Source organism: Anguilla anguilla, chromosome 2 (genome assembly GCF_013347855.1).
Source record: "Anguilla anguilla isolate fAngAng1 chromosome 2, fAngAng1.pri, whole genome shotgun sequence".
Lineage (NCBI taxonomy): Eukaryota > Metazoa > Chordata > Actinopteri > Anguilliformes > Anguillidae > Anguilla > Anguilla anguilla.
The window spans coordinates 33,242,248-33,258,935 of record NC_049202.1 but is presented as its reverse complement, the minus strand read 5'-3'; the positions used below and the strand labels follow the sequence as shown (position 1 = coordinate 33,258,935).

General features: G+C 43.9%; 1 protein-coding gene across 5 annotated transcripts; it reads right to left on the bottom strand.

Moving 5' to 3' along the window:
- Positions 1–83: 83 nt before the first annotated feature.
- Positions 84–15,679, bottom strand: slc25a39 (solute carrier family 25 member 39). Of its 5 annotated transcripts, none has more exons than XM_035402634.1 (12): positions 15,476–15,679; positions 11,601–11,706; positions 11,099–11,158; positions 10,401–10,451; positions 8,850–8,959; positions 8,129–8,196; positions 6,737–6,861; positions 5,532–5,705; positions 5,101–5,210; positions 3,988–4,069; positions 2,913–2,993; positions 84–2,029 (listed from the first exon to the last, which is right to left on the bottom strand). In XM_035402634.1, the coding sequence occupies exons 2-12, from the start codon at positions 11,695–11,697 to the stop codon at positions 1,911–1,913; spliced, it is 1,077 nt and encodes a 358-aa protein (XP_035258525.1). In that variant the 5' UTR covers positions 11,698–11,706; positions 15,476–15,679; the 3' UTR covers positions 84–1,910. The 5 variants fall into 5 exon arrangements, with proteins under 5 accessions (XP_035258525.1, XP_035258524.1, XP_035258526.1 ...); XM_035402633.1 differs by having other exon boundaries at positions 15,481–15,678; XM_035402637.1 differs by lacking the exon at positions 84–2,029 and adding an exon at positions 3,749–3,838 and having other exon boundaries at positions 2,941–2,993; positions 15,481–15,679.
- Positions 15,680–16,688: the final 1,009 nt, after the last annotated feature.

Below are 16,688 nucleotides of genomic sequence, written 5' to 3'. Positions count from 1 at the left end.
CTCTCTAGTCATAGAACAGGTTTTCAACAGTTGAAACCAAAAACAAACATGGTATGCTTGTGGCAATACAGCAGAAAAACAGCTTATCAAATAAGATCTTTATTACTATTTAACACATACATTCGAGTACGACCAACAGTAAAAGAACATTTAAAAAAAGTTACATCACTGGAAATGTTTCACATCAGTCTGGCCCGTTGCATTGATCGATGGTTTACTGTCAGTTTCCACTCTACCCGGTGAGAGAGAACATTGGATATTAAATATCCCTTCACAGCTTCCTCAAGTGTGATCTGAAATGGGCTGAATAAGCAGGTTCGAGATGACTTCAAAAATCACAGTTTGCCTTAATTGATCCCTTATCCCAATGCCCTATCCCCATCTAAAATTAGAACAGAGGTCGATCGAACAGCAGAACTGATGTACGTATCCCATTGAACGATGCAGTCACCAGAAAAGAACATGCATATCGTGCTTACTGGAACAAAAGGTAGAGCACAACTGGCACCATCGACAAGTCAATGCTGCTACATGTTGAACTTACTACGGAAATATTCTTGCCTGACGAGCTATCGAGTGGTTTATCCACGCTTTGTCTTCAGCTTTCAACAAGCCTTCTTGAGTTTCGGAGGTGGTTTCACAGTGGGTGGGTTATTGAATGCCAGCAGGGAGACCACAGGTCGACCTGGGAGTCACAGTTCAACCACGGAGCTCGCAGAGTTTCCATTCAAAGGCCTCGGAAACACAGTCTCTTTCCAATGCCCAAACAGGCTATAGGAGTCCGGTTCAAATGGGTGAGGAAATGCCAGTCCTTCCTCCATTCTGCCAGCCGAACAGCTCAAATGCCCTTTAGCGCAATCGCCAAGCTCTCCGAGAATGAACTGCGATGGGTAGTGTACAGTTGAGCCAAATTCATAACCTCAATATTCACACAGTCGCTTACAAAGTAAAAAAATAACAACCAACTCAAAATAAGACAGACGTGACTAACAGGGAGCCAAAGCTTACTAAGTTGCAGCTGGTTGGGCGTCTTTCTCATGCGTGGAATTGTATGCTGTCTGCAGGAGCTATCAGCCCACAGTAGGCGCTGCCAGAGGTCTCTTGTCCGGGTGCAGTGAGGTCTGGTTGCTATGTGCCGCAGTATGCCAAGTGTCCGTATCGTGTCAGCCAAGTTTAACTTCCAACCTAGGACAGGGACGCACCTGAGAACTATTTCCAGACCGTGACAGCAGGTGGCGTCTCTGAGCAGAGACGGTGAATCCTTGATAAAATGTGCTGAGAGTCGGGGGGGAAAAGGCACGCCACTATTGCAGCAAGGGGAAAGTCTCAGGTTTCTCAGTTCCAAATGTTTCCAGCATTGCTGTTTCGGTTACTACCCCCTTTAAACTTAGATGGAAAGAACTACACAATCCAAACGGTTTAAAACGCCACAGAAGGCTTTGAGTGGGGCTAAGGCCACACAGAGGAGGTGAGCCAGATGGTGTCCCTACATGAGAATTTACAGACTTACAATATAATCTCTGGTTTGTAAGCCTTACAATGTAATTACTTGATGTCTGCATCTCTGTCCAGGGTGCTTCTGGGTAGATATCCCAACAACTTAACAAGGGACTAGAAGCTACACTGACTATGGACACATAATAGTGGCTTGATATATAATTTAATATTATATTAAATTATACGCTGTGGTGAAAGAATCTTCCGGAACCTTTCCATGGATTCTCTTAAAATGTATTGATTATTTTCTTTGTGTCACATTTGGTAGAATGTCACAAGGCCATTAAGTGCTAACGAGTTATGCCCCTTTCAGACATCTTAAAGTGTGCTCGTTTTAAACGGTTTGGATGGTCGGGAGTGTGTTCTCCAGAGTCACCCAGCAGTTGCGTGTGGGGTGGGGGGGGGGGTCGCTCTCACAGAGCCCGCAGGGCGTGCTCCCGGTTCAGCTTCTGGAAGAAGGCCTTCCCAAACTCGTAAGTGCTGATCATGACCGCGCAGGCCGGGGCCACCTTGACCACTCTGGGCAAGAAGCCTGAAGGGAGGAAAAGCCAACAGTCACGGTTTGGTCAACAGTTCTGACCGCATCGGCCCCTTGCCCCGGGGGCGCCGAGCAGCACATCCCAAAAATACAACCATCTTAGGACACATTGGGCCTCGTTCAAGAAACATGCGTACGGTCACATTTGATCGTAAGCTGTGTGTGTAAGAACATTTCCAAGAACATTTTGGCAGTATTTTCTTTCTTATCTTTCTTAAAATTAAGTCAGCATTCATCATCTCATACAAAAACAAAGGTCTGCACGTGTCATGAATCCCATATTGGGTTTTCGTTGGAACATTTTTAAGAACAAAAATAAGAATAATTTAAGAAAAGTTTTGTGAATGAGGCCCATTGTTATGTTTGCATTGATGGGATTATTGGAGTTCACTGAATTTTCCACTTTAAGTTTATTTATTTATTTAGGATCCCCATTAGTTATAACCTCAGTAACAACTATTCTTCCTGGGGTCTACACAAAAGACAAGATAAGACATTCAAACATCACATTATAGACAATCCACAATATCAACAAAACAAAATTAAATATAAATAAGAGAAAATAAGTAGTTCTCTCACATTCATAATGTCACCTCAACAATAAATGGTTAAAGCAAATAATACAGTTAGTAGGCTAGGTATATATAAATATATATAACTGCCCAATACTACTAGTGCACAGTGAAGCCTTACCTAAGTTGGGGCTCAATTAAGAGTACTGCTCACAAATATTTCTTAAGAGTGAGATCTCTTACAAATTATTGTGAATTGCCATACCCCAGTTCTCGTATAAAACCTAACCTTTATGTCTGACAAAACGTACACCCTATACATGGTCAACAAACGGTGGGACAATGGAGGTTCCTCCGATTCTCACCTGCAAAGAGTCCCCTATAGCCCGAATCAGCCAGGATCCTGCTCATGATGTGCCAGGTGGATGAGGGCTTCTTAGCTGGGGCTGTGAAGGGGAGAAGAAGAGAATTAGTCGCTATGCAACCATCTCCCAAGACGAGTGATCAGAAAGCCGCGAGGGACGCCATTCTTCTCTCCTTTCTTCTTCCAACACTGTTCCTCTTTGCAGACCCTGTAAGGGTACAGGCCAGGGAATGACACAGTTAGCACACGCCTGCTTGACGTAACCCCTCCCATCCCCTGGCCCCGCCCCATTTGTCCATCATCGTAACTGAAGGACACGATTTTCTCCCCCAAAAAAAAAGATCTACGAAAAGGCACCATGCTGTGGTGCAAGGATGAGCCCCATGGTCTCAGCTCAAATTTGGACTGTGCCAGTGCCAACCGGCCAGCAGCTCCACAGGGAAAAACGTAATTAGCGACCAGCATGTGGGAGGGATCGGTCAGCTAGGGGTCCACGTTTCTTTGCTATATAGCTACCACCTCTGGTCGACCGAGTGCCCATGGCTGTAAAAGCCGCATGTAAAAGGTCTTCCTCCAACTCCACTCTGTGCAAGCTTAGCGGTGTGAAAAGAAGCATCTGGTGACCCCAGAGCAGCCCCACATTGGGCACCAAATGGTTTAAAAACAAAAAGAAAGAAAAAAAAACAAGACAAGGGCAAAAGCCTTTGTCTTGCGTTGCCAAGTCCTCCGGTGGCATCAGCTACAAATGTCAAGCGCCCTCCATGCAGGGCGTGGCACAGCCCTGCGCTCTAAGCCACGCCGAGCCGCCATCTTCACCGCGAGGCCCCCGTGGATCACCTGTCTCTGTGGGAGGAGGGGGGGGGAAACAACACGCAGACTACAGCCCCGCCCCCCTCAGTCCATCACGCCGCTGCCGCCGCGCCCTGTCTGAGAGAGGGGAGAGAGACCGGGAGAGGGTCAGTTCAGCGACACGGTCAAAGCAGCGGTCTGGAGTCGGCACAACCCAGCCGGGAGCCAGGCCCCTGCTGCTACCCCCCCCCCCCCCCTTGGCCCTTCCCCGGCCTTCCCCGTCCTACCTCCCAGCGTCTCCATCTCCCCCAGCTGAATCTGCCTCTGTGTCTTCACCACGTCAAAGGGCAGGGTCATCACCGCCGCTACCTGTTACAGAGAGTCAACAGTGCGACACACTTAACAGCTGGACTTTAACAAAAGGGTTAGTGTTGCTTATTTACATAGGATCCATATGAAAAGGACTCTTCTGATGTTGTTTGCAGTGAAGGCTAAGTACACTATCAGTTTTTAACTATAGCCTGTAGCTAAGTCAAAAGAACATGAAAAGAATTATGGGTAACTATCATTATAAGGTCTTCCGGTTGACTGGCATTCAACATGGTGGCTCGTCTCTCCTGTTGCCAATGGTTAAGATTAGATGGGTGTATCATTTCAGCGACTGAAAACGCATGGTGTATCATTTCAGCGACTGCCATGGAAGGGTGTCCAAGTCCAGTATCCTCCCAGGCATGGATTACATGGTAATGCTCTCATTTTACAACGCAGGGCCACTTTCCCACAGTCGTACCTCTTCACAATGGCTTACCCAACCCATATTTGTTCAACAGTATAATATGCAGGTGCGTGTAACATTATTAAAGTGTCACTGCAGCTCTCCTTCTCCTTATCAGGGACAGTAAACTGCTGGTGCAAGCCAGCGCATATCACTGCCCGACAAAGGCTGAGGCTGTTAAAAGATCCGAGATCACCGGAGCGTCAAATCAGAAACAAGCAATCCACGCGGTGAGCAAAGGGGAATCGAATACGGTCCACATTACATAACTATGCTAACGCACACATGAGCCCTGTATATAATAAACAGCATGCCGAAGGGAACCGCAGCCAGGAAAAATGTTCCGCTTATAGTCCCCAGTGGAAACATTTGTCACGCACACACCTGTGAACCGCTGACAACACTTCTCACCAGTCGTAAGCACCTTCAGCAAATGCATTTGAACTGCCAGTACGGTTTTACAGCACACACTTCATCATTACACACAATTATCCTTTTTTTTTCTTCTTATTCTTTCTTTCTTTACCCGTTTTTCAGCTTAGGTGCCTTTTCTCATCGCCGTGTATGGGGACATTTTGGATACTGTGTTAGCAACAGCAGGCGTTGCAGATGCAGTACTACTCACCGCCCCGGAGATGGCGCCGGCAAAAAAACTCATCATGAAGGTAGCCTCGGTAACCCTGTAGCCAGCGCACAGTTGGGCCTTCGCCAGCTCGTAGTTAAACCAGTACAGGGCTGGAGGGCAGAGAGCAGATAATGAATACAACACGACTTTTGCGAAACAGAACAGGGTGCTACTACTTCACAGAGAGCCAGAACGTTAGAGAATTATACTGCCCTGTGAAATCTGTAACGTTCAAATTAAGTAAAACTATAACCGCAAAACGGAAGTCTACTGACACTAAAGCTGTCGGGTCGAATTCTCTCGTACCAAGTTGTTCTTTCATTCAGAAGCAAACACGCTGTGTTTCCAGTCGAGGTGTGTAAAGTTCAGTTAGGGACAGTGTGACTGTTAGACGAAGCGGTCCCCCGGACACGGCGGGAAGGGAGAGTCACCTGAGAAGGGCACGTCTCGCAGGACGGTGGGTCCCCAGCCCCTCCACAGGGACAGCCAGCCGTTCTGGGCCACGGCGGAGCGGATGCAAACCCGCAGCTCGCCGTAGGACAGCTGGCGGGACTGCATCTTGGTGCGCACCAGCTCCAGGGGGCTGATGACCGTGACCGCGCCCACTGCCGAACAGAGAGACGCAGCTCACCCGGGTGAAGCGCGCACCGCGAGCGGGCACACGGACGCACAAGGGCAGGCAAAGATACACGACCTTCACGCGACCTCGCGAACCAGAACTTTGCTTTTATTTCTGCATGAGGAGACATCCATGTTAGGGCTGGGCAATATACTGCGACGATAAATATTGAACGCCACAACGGTCGTATTGCCTTTTGTCGTTTTCTCTTCAATTATACCTGATGTGAAGGTAGTAAACAACCACACTTCAGAGGCTGCGTGAAACGCTTCCGGAAAAAACGTCACCACTTTTCTATTGGCTGACCATAAGACAGCCAATCAGCAGCAAGGCCTCGCAGCTTCCATGTGACTGACAAAAACACGTCACATGGTCACATGGTAGCTGTACAACCTTGGCGCTGATTGGCTGTCTTATCAACATCCAATAGATAAGTGGTTGCATTTCATTCTCCAGAAGCATTTCATGCAGCCTCTTTAGTTTGGTTGTTAACTACCACTTCAGGTGTAATTAAAAACGTAAAGATGAAAAGAAAGTTAATGCACCATATTGGGGCAAAAACCATTGCTGCATTCAATAATTATTGTCGTGGTGTTTTGCCCAGCCCGACATCCACTCTTTGCTTCAAGATTTGGGCCAGCTTTAATTATTATCAATCCTTTTAATAAGATGCCTTGATGCTGTTGCTGTTGTACCCAAGCGCCTTAGAGCTTTGCATAATCACCTACTGTCTACACTGAGCCAAATTAAGTCCTGTTCTCAGCCAATTCATTAGTTCAGTAAATATTCAAAACTGGGGAGATTCCAAATGCGGGGAACCGATGGAGAAAGAAAATGGATGATTTCAACTAATTTGAAGCGACTGATAACAGTTGCAAAGGATGGGGCTGGAATGAACATGGAATGAAAGAATGAACAGTGATAATAAGTTTACAGGAGTGACTCCCAACATGCACATGTGGACATATGTAACCTGTGCTGTGTGCATAAGCGTCTCCCCCCGGACCGCATACTCACATCTGGCGAGCCCCCCAGCCACGAGGGGGACCTGACTCCCCTGGTAGCCCATCCCGTAGCACAGGAAGTCCTTCAGCTGGTCGTAGCACGTGAAGTAGATCACGGTGGCTGGCACCGCCATCACTCTGTGCAAAAGAGACACAGGGTACACGCTCGCTTTAACGCGGCCGGTCTGCCAACACACAAGAACGCCAGAGGACGCTTGAGGACAGGCCATCCACATCAGCTAGGCTGCAGTGTAGAGCATCTAGCACTGTGTAAAATCTGGTCTTGAACACCCCAAGGTCATCTCTCCATTACTGACCTGTACATCATTACCTGCCTGCTAGTAGTCATCGCCTTATTTAAAAGTGCTGCCATGTTACGCTTTACGCCATGTCCCCATAGTCTCTTCATTCCTCTGAAGAAAATGTCCTGCTGTTAGTGTCGTGAATTCTAACAATCCCCAACACTAACCAGGATGCAAAAGCAAAAGCAAAGGTTTTCTAGTCATTTCTGAAGGCCACTGTTAGTTTTAGTCTGCTGCGTTGGACATGATGTCATGAGCCGAGAGCCAGAAATAACTCCTCACAGCATGGCTGCTCTCATCCCGCAGTGACAGGTCCTTCAGGCCAAATTAAATCCATAATACGTGTGGAAACAAAAGACAGACTCTGCCTCCCGACAACTCTTTTGCTCGGGCTATCATATTCACATCTGATTGGTTCTCACTTTGTGTGATCTTCCAATTTAAAAAAAACCTAAGGGGGATTTAATTACACTATAGTAAAATGCCACATAACTGACCTCAAATAAATCTATTTTCTGTTTTCTGTTCTTTGTAAAGCACATTGAACTGTCACTGGATATGAAATGTGCTACATAAATAAACATGTCTTGCCAGTGGGGAGGACAAGGTCGGAACAGGTTAAAACTGAAATAAGTCTAGAAGGCTTATTTTATTTTTTGTGGTAATTTTCAAAATATGAATATGGAAAACTGAATTCATTCAACAAATTCTGTTCCTTTTTTATTTTCTTTTTTTAACAGCAACATGAACACAAACGATCAATCACATGCGGAGGGGGAGTTCCAGCAGTCCTAGCTTGCACCAGGAGCGCAAGAATGGACACTGTTAATGTACTGCACTTGTATAACAGCACTTTGCCGGGCTGTCAAATTGACCTTAACCTTTCAATGAGGGCGTTAGATAAGCCGGTAGGTCTCTCGTACACGAGGCAGTTATGAGCGAGTTTACTGTATTTGAATCTCAAGTGCACTTGGGCCAACCGTTGAGCCTGACTTCAGATTGGTGTTAGAACAGAACACATTTCCAAACTGCTAGCCCAATCCCATCTGGTGTGCAATGGCAGGACTTCACTGTGACGCGTTCTGTCACCGTGGTGCACTTACAGCGTTGGAGGCAGCCCACTCCACAGAGACCTCACTCCTTCGTTGCGCGTGATCTTCACAAACGCGTCCTGAGCAAACATGGCGGAAAACGAGGAAATCCATCAGGCCTTTCAGATTTGACAACTGCCAAATTAGCTCACACCTGAACTTTGTATATGTGCAGTGTATAGTGTTTGTGAATGCTTAGCGTACACCCTGGGTTTTCAACAGGGAGTCCCGTGGACCCCTGGGGGTCCTTGAAGGTACTGTAGGGGGGTCCCTGGCCAGACTTGATATACAATGACTATATATAGATTTGTGAAATTATTTCAAAATACAATTTTTTTTTATTTTATTTTTTTTTTTAAATGTAACACTTTTTACTTGTGATAGGGGTCCCTTGGATGCCCCTGAACCTGGGTGGGGGTCCCTGGAAAAGGTTGAAAATCCGTGATGTACACCAATTTCCAATTTATGCCTCATCTACTGTATGACTGCAACAGAACCGATGCCGTCTCACAGCACCGTTAAAACCCAAATTATACAGCATACAAGAAAACTGCAAATCCCAGCACTCTCTTTCTGTCCATGGCCCCAAATTAATGTACATCCCAAAAACATCTAACATCTAACACTCTTTGAATGTGAAAACGGAACCAGTGGACAAAAGACAAAACGTGAACCGTGTGCGGAGATAACCGATATGGAGAATGTAGCAGATGGGAGCTGGTCAGGATCTTACTAGAGTTCCGCTGAAATGTGTGGGGGTCCTGTACCAGCTGGTGCAGCTTGCGCCATTTTGGCAAACATAGAGGTGGTCCATTAGCCCATTACAGTACAGGAAGCATTTCCCTGCAAACACAGCACAGGTAAGCACTAACTACTGCAAAGAACACCTTATTACTGATAAACAGGGGAGACAAGTAAATACATCACTACAGAGCAGTGAATCATTAGCTCACTGAGATGAGGACTGAGCCACCTGGATACATCTACGCAGTGATAAACCCACATATATCCACTCTGAAAGGGATTTCTGTTCTGTTTTCTATCTAGAGTTCATGGTTAAAATACAAACAGTTGGTAGGGTATGTGGAGCAGTCAGTTGGGCAGCCGACTGTCAATCAATAGAATGTTCCCCGTGCGACCAAGGGTTTGATTCCCCCGCCCCACGGCCCTTTCCACACTGTGATCCCATCGCTATCTGTAACCCTCTATGCGTTCCCCCATGCGAGCACGGCGAAACGCCCGCTCCCGTTTAATGAATAAATAAAAACGCAAACAGTGATTCGGACAAAACGCGGGCCTAACTCGAACTATTAAAATCAGCTCTGTGGCATTGCCAGCGAGACACACATAAACAATCTCAAGGTTGTTCAAAGTAACTCATCGCACTGAAAATAACAGGGTGTGTTTTTTTAGCAGTTGTGTCAATGAACTGCTTTTACACTGTATGCTGGCACTTGCATGAATGATGGCTCCAATCCTCGGCAAACCACTGGACGGCATTGTTTTTATTCAATTTCAGTGGATAAACTTAAATAGGCCTACAGCTTCCAGGTTTCAGGGAGTATTATACCACTGAGGTCTAGGGGAATGCAGATTCATTACACGGCACAACACGTTTTGGAATGTAGCTTGGGTTTTGTCAGGGAATTACTGTGCCATAAAACAAACGCAGTAGTTCAGGTTTGTGTGAATCTCACGAGATCGCTTTGTCCTTTGTGCTAGCAGAGAGGAATACTGGCATGTGTGCCCAGAGTCTACTCATCAGTGGTTAAATAACAGGAGGCAAAGTAGGTCAGGGTTGCAGACAGTAATCACCGCTTGACAAAGGCCCTTCAGTTCATATCTCATGTTTTGAAATGCATTTCTCTAACTTTGCTTTGCATTACCATGGGACAAAACAATTAATAAATGTTTTTGCGATACTAAAATCTTTTTGCACACGCAAACCACTATGTTGACCAACTATATTGAAATCAGTGCAAATAGTAGTTTTCATGTCACCAACGCCTTTTGCGCATGCTAAACCTTAAGTAAATCTGGTCTTTAAAGCACAAAACGTTTTAAAAAATGCTTTAGTGTTAGCAGCAAGCTCTAAGAGCGAGTGATCTAAATACACGTCCAACCGTCCAATCCCCGCCTTTTTGCAAAGGGGCTGTCTCAAGCCTGCATTGAGGCACGTTATCTACCATGCACACCAGTCCGCTGGGACTGCCCAAAGTGTGTCCGCCATGTTAGTGGAACCAAAACACAGCCTAAGGATACTAGCAAAGCGACATATACTCACACTTAGATGGACGTATAACATTGCTCCAGGGCACAGAGTCAACAGCCAAAGCTGTAAACCGACAAAAAGCAGAGAGTGAGCCAGAAAAAGGGGAAAGAAAAGACGAACCAAAAAAAAAAAAGAAGCTCATTTGACGTTAGCTGAAGCATCTCTTCCTCCACTCAGTGCTCATGTAACAGCTACTGAAGACGAGCTACCGTAATTACCTTTGCAGGTAGCAATTTGGGCCGTTTTGCTTGTGACATATGGCTTATGCCATTACTGCAGTTAAATGTAGTTCTATATAAACACTCCAAATGTTAGCAATAAAAATGGCAAAAACAGGCAACCAAAATAAAGAATATGTGCTGTACATGGTTGCATATAAGGGAAGTATTTCACAATGTGTGGTGATATCACTTAATTGCAACTGGGTTTCAAGAGGTCAAACAGTGGGAAAAATATAATTGGCTCAAAGATGAGAAATTAGGTGAAATGGTGAAATCAGAAATCCTGTGAAAGAATGTGCAATGCAGCAACATGACTTCCGTTTTAGATATTCCATTGTGAGGTATTAAAAGACAGAGGGACTGGCTGAGTGCAGCAGATCAAATTCATGCACAGACAAGCAATAAGAAGTTAGTAGCACTGCACTGCAGTTAAGCAATAAGAAGCACTGCAGTTTTTTTCATAGCAGACTGGAGGATATTCATCAGTACCTCGATAGAATGGTGATCTCTGGGCTTGCAGTCTTATCTTCACTACGTCCAGTGGTGTGACTAAAGAAGACAAAGAACTCATTTGACATTTTTATTTTGCATTTTATTCTTCCAAAGCCTGCAGTTTTCCCATTCTGCCCAGCTCAGTTTCTGATGTCCTCTGTGACTTTATTCCTGTAAGATTTACATTTACATTTGCTACATTGGACAAGGGGTGTCCAATCCTATCAAAAATAGGCCATTGTGGGCGTAGGTTTTCATTTTAGCCCAGCACTAAGACACCTGATTCAACCAATTAGCCAATCATGGTCTTCTTCAGTCAAGTAGAATGAGGTGTCATAATACAAAAACCTGCACCCAAACTGGCCCATTTAGGATAAGACTGGACACCCCAGCTTTAGACCAACTTCACAGCCTAGTTATATATTAATATTCTATGACCAAAACAGGTACAGTGCAGTCATGCTTTCTCAGACTGTACTGAACAGGCATCCATTCTCACCAAACAGGGATGTGAGGAGGGCTCCAGTCCCAGAGGCCAGCATCTGCTGCACTGGAGTGATGCCCCCAGAGGGGGTGACAGTGGCCCGTTCCCCCATCCCGACACCCTGCAAACGAACACGGACATCAGCATCACCTGATATTCGACATCTACTGCGATATGAGGCGATGCTGTCCAAATCAATACTGGAATACATACAGTATATGCGATCATATTACATTGCATTACATTTATTTGGCAGACGCTTTGCTTTCCAAAGCAACGTACAATAGGTGCATACCAAAGGGCATTATTGGGGTTTTTATCAGGTTCATATTGAGGTTTTTATGTATAGCCTCATGCTAAAGCCTGCCTTTGAATTGTAGCTCTTCTTCTTCTGATGAACCACTTAAATGGGAAATAAGGAGGGAAAATATCATGCTGCCCTGAAGAAAAACTGAGCTGTGGCACCAGTTCATTAAACAACCAAAATACACTGAATGTTTTATTTCATTTTTTAAATACATTTTTCACCCTCGTTTGTACTAAAAGTAGGCTACATAATAGCTTTACAGAGAGAATAACGGTCCACAAAGACACTGGTTAAAATCTGATCACGCACAGGAGAAAACAGCTCACTCAATGTAGAACTCTTATGTCATTTAGAGAAAGGACATGCAACTGCCCCACCCCAAAATGAAATAAAAAATAAAATAATTTTAAAAAGAGGAGGAATCGCAGTAAAACCCACTTTATCTGTGCTGTGTGTCCCATGTGTCGACTTTCAGTTCACATTATGATCCTAGAAATAGGCTACTTAATGGCAGGCATGCTAACTTAGCAGGCAACTACAAATATTCCATTACCATTTCATAAATCATTAGATTTTTTGAGAGAAGAAATTAATTAAAAAATTGTACCATATGTACATATTTTGTATATCCATGTGCGCGCATACAGTTCCATGAAAAACTATTTGCCCCATTACTGCACATCTGTCATAATGAATGGTTTCAGATCTTTAGACAAAATGAAATTAACAAAATATGTATTGCATACGCAGACTGCTTGGCAAGAAAGAACAAAACATACAAACTATAGACTTTTATAGCTTTATCATTTTTGAGAAATTGTAGCTTTGCAAATATGCCAATTCATTTCCCATTTTTGAGGATGTAAGCTTACTACAAGAACAGTGGACTACAGCACTTCCCGGTCAGAATGCACATGTTATGGGAATAGTTCACAAATTCACCTTGGGACTGGACCGACAATCAACGACTGATTTACAGAAGTTTCACATTAGCCGAGGACGAGCATCTGAATTCATTTGGGAGGCTATCGTGCAAAGGCTCTTTGTGGCATTTTGGCCCACAGATCGTACCTCCAGCACAAGACAAGCTGAGCACCATATTCTGATCATTACAAAGGAGCAAGGGGCTGGACAGCTTTTAGGACACCACTCTAAATGTCTGGAACAGAGAAAATATTCAACATCCCCCAGGACGCAGGACTTGGACACTGTCTGGACTCAACCGTGCTCTTACTCCAAAAGAAGAACACTGCATTACTGCCCAGTGTAGGTCTTGTCAGGTCAGACTTGTTTTCATAGTAGTGATAATGATACGTGTCCCAGGGGGTCTATAACACACAGTCCCTGAGCACGACAATGAACAGCACATTGAACACATGGACCTTCACAACAGGTGTTAACAGGAGATGGTGCAATATGCAAAATTGCAAATATAAGCCCACAACAGTAACTGGCTGCAGGGTTAAATGGCACACATTGTTACTTTGATTGCTTTAAGCAAATAAATTCACATGTTCAGTCAGTTTTAAGAGAATAACTTGTCAACATTGACTGAACTATCTGCACCACCGAAAGGAACAATGGTACAACTAAAACATAGTCCTGCCTTGTAGAAGGGTGTAACACCAAGCAGTACTGCACTTGGGCACTTGAGACACTGATAACTTATCCGCAGCGAGCATTTTGGGGGAAGGGGGGCCCCCCAGACAAGCTGACGCCCATCATGCCGTTAGAAACCATGACTCAACACTGCATTTCAGATAGGTTGGACTGGTGGATGAGGAACATAAAAAAATTCCAACTTAATACTGAGATGAATACCAATCAGCCTAGATCCACATTAGACTTTGGGGTAGACAAATTTTGGGTTTTGGACTGAAAGGTAACCAATAGCATGGATAAATACAATTGCTTTATACTGTACTTTATTCAAGTAGGTACCACAACAAGACACTTCGAAGTATCAAAGACCCTCCTGTTTTTACCCCTTCATTCTGGAAGATGATTTACAACCCAGACAAGCAGGTTTAGCAACAGTGTATGCATTGGCTGTGAATCTTTTAAATACATTTTCCCGTTTTATTTTTTTACTCATAATCTCCAGTGGAAATTCTGTTCAGTGAGATTTATAAATATTGCAGCTGTACTGTATTGATTTTTGCACTGCTGCATTTGTGTTGCCGTTCATTTGTTCTATATACACAATGCAGTATCCCCGTGTTGTTCCACAAGCATGTCTATATTATATAGGCTTTATTTACCTTTTTAAAAATCTCCTGATTAAAATAGGTCCACCAAAGCATGCCTATAACACCAGAAATGTTATTCAGATACATGTTTTCTGTATTCAAAATGCCAAATTAAGCGGAAAGAATGTAGCACAATTAACGGCGTATTAAAGACCAAGGATTTCATTCGCCCTTTCGTCGCTGTTTCGCATTTATGTTTTGTTGAATCTCAATCGCCGATGTAAGGAGTGTGTTTGAAGACGAGTCAAATTTTCTGATCAATTTTAATGCAATTAAATGCATACAGTTTGGTTTTTTTTTTTTTAAACGTAACATTTTAAATGTATGAACAGATAGCTGAATTCGTCGACCGGTTGTGGTTCTGATTGACCCATCATATTCTGTTCCTGCAGGGCGGTATAATTCAAGCTCAGCGCATTACAGCGAACACAAGGCCGACTAGTCCATGTGCGCTTCACTGAGTCACGTTCCCCTCCGCGTGGCCAGGCAACCTGCTTCTCCCCCAATCAGGAGAATCCCTAAACTCTTCCCAGACACTTCCGCACTGAACCCCTTCCCCCCCAGAAATAACACTGGCTACAAAAACACGGCCATAGCTGAAGCAAATATAAAACTAAAGCCTGCTGAAACGATCGTTCCACATGAATCTATTAAACACGTTGCGATAGTTACCGATCGGAAAGCAATGTCTATTTGCTTGCAATTTTAATCATTTAGAATAATAGAATAGTGCATAAACATTAATAAACTAGAATAATCTGCCCAGTGCAACAACTTTTTGCAAAACATATACTTGAGCTTGACCCAAATGGTAGTTGTCCCCTTGCACAATTAGCTAACTACCTAGCTATTTCTCTTAGGTTATTGTGTCAGCAAAACCATTTTAAGCTAGCTAAATTAGCCATTTTGCCAGCTAACAGTAGTTCTATACGACATTGATAACTGAGCCAGAGTCCTCTTATTAACGAAAGGAAAAGAATGAAGGCCAGAACTGATATGGAATCAAGTTGATAAAAAAACCGCATCTATCAAACGTTAGCGACATCAGTAACGCATTTTAATTAATTTCATTTTTCAATATTGTCGTCAAGTCACAGTCAGAAATTAATGAGCACGATCTCCATAAGTTAGCGTTATCGCGCTGTGATAACTAGACCACAGAACTGGCTACTAGCTATCTATGTAGCTAGATAGTACGGCCAGGGCATCTCTCAAACGCAAAGGCTAGCCTGACGTTAGCTACCAACAAGAAGTCGCTAGCTAAATAGCTTGCGTTGCTACTGTATGGAAGCTAGCGCGACACACTAGCTAGATATATTGGAGTCTCCCCTTACCTTACCTTTCTTTGTTTAGTCTAGGAGGAGATGGTCCCTGTTTTGTAAATTGCGGTCTTCATATTGTTAGTATCGGAAAAGCTTAATTTTTCCCCGATTCCAGAAACTGAGTTTCCATGCCTCCCGCATCCCGACGGCTGCTGGTAACTAACCAACTGCGACGATGCGGGCAACTGACAATCCTAGCTGTTCTCGCTGTTCTTTGGAAGGTACACTGCTTTGGACGACAATGACCTTACCCGGGGTTTCTTATTGCTCGTAAAACTAAATCTGAAGAAAAATGTTAAATTAAATTAACGTAGTTTTACCGCTTCATGCATTTTGCAATGCTTGTTAATATTCCATCTTGTTTTAAAGACAATGAAATATAGGTGAATAAAAAATCACATTCCTGACATGACAGCCTTTGTCTAATCCGAAAGTACACCTAGATCACTCAACTACAGTCATAAATCGTTTCAACATTGATATTGTAAATATAACTCGTTCATTAAACGGCGTCAGTTTAATTGAATGAAAATAAAATATTACAAACTGTGAATGTTAAACTCATTTATTGTCATTTGGTAAATATAACGTAAGTATTGGCTCCATAGTCTGTAGCCAATAAATCGCGAGCTCCCTCCCCTGTTCAGAATATATAGCAACAGTATTCACAAGTGCATGTATCGATATGATGTTCTTCTAGGGAAGGGTCACTGCAAATCAATACAAAGTTATTCTGAGTGATCACTTTTATCCTATGATGAAAAGTTTCTATCCTGATGGGAGTGGTCTCTTCCAAGATGACAAATGCCCTAATCAACAGGTCTTGAGGGGTCACTGAATGATTTGATGAGTATGAAAATGATGTGAATCATATGCTATGGCCTTCGCAGTCACCATATCTCAACCCAATTGAACACCTACGGGAGATTTGACCAACATGTTAGACAGCGCTCTCCACCACCGTCATCAAAACACCAAATGAGGGAATATCTTTTGGAAGAATGGTGTTCCATCCCTTTGGCAGAGTTCCACAGACTTGCAGAATCTATGCCAAAGCACGTGGTGGCCCACCACCTTACTAAGACAGTTTATATTGATTTTTCTTTGAATTTGTCAAGCATCAATACATATGTGTGTATATTTAATCCTCCACCCGCCATGTTAGGGGACAAAAAGTAATTTGACAGTTGGCTGCTTATCTGTGTGCTGTTGCATCATAATGCTC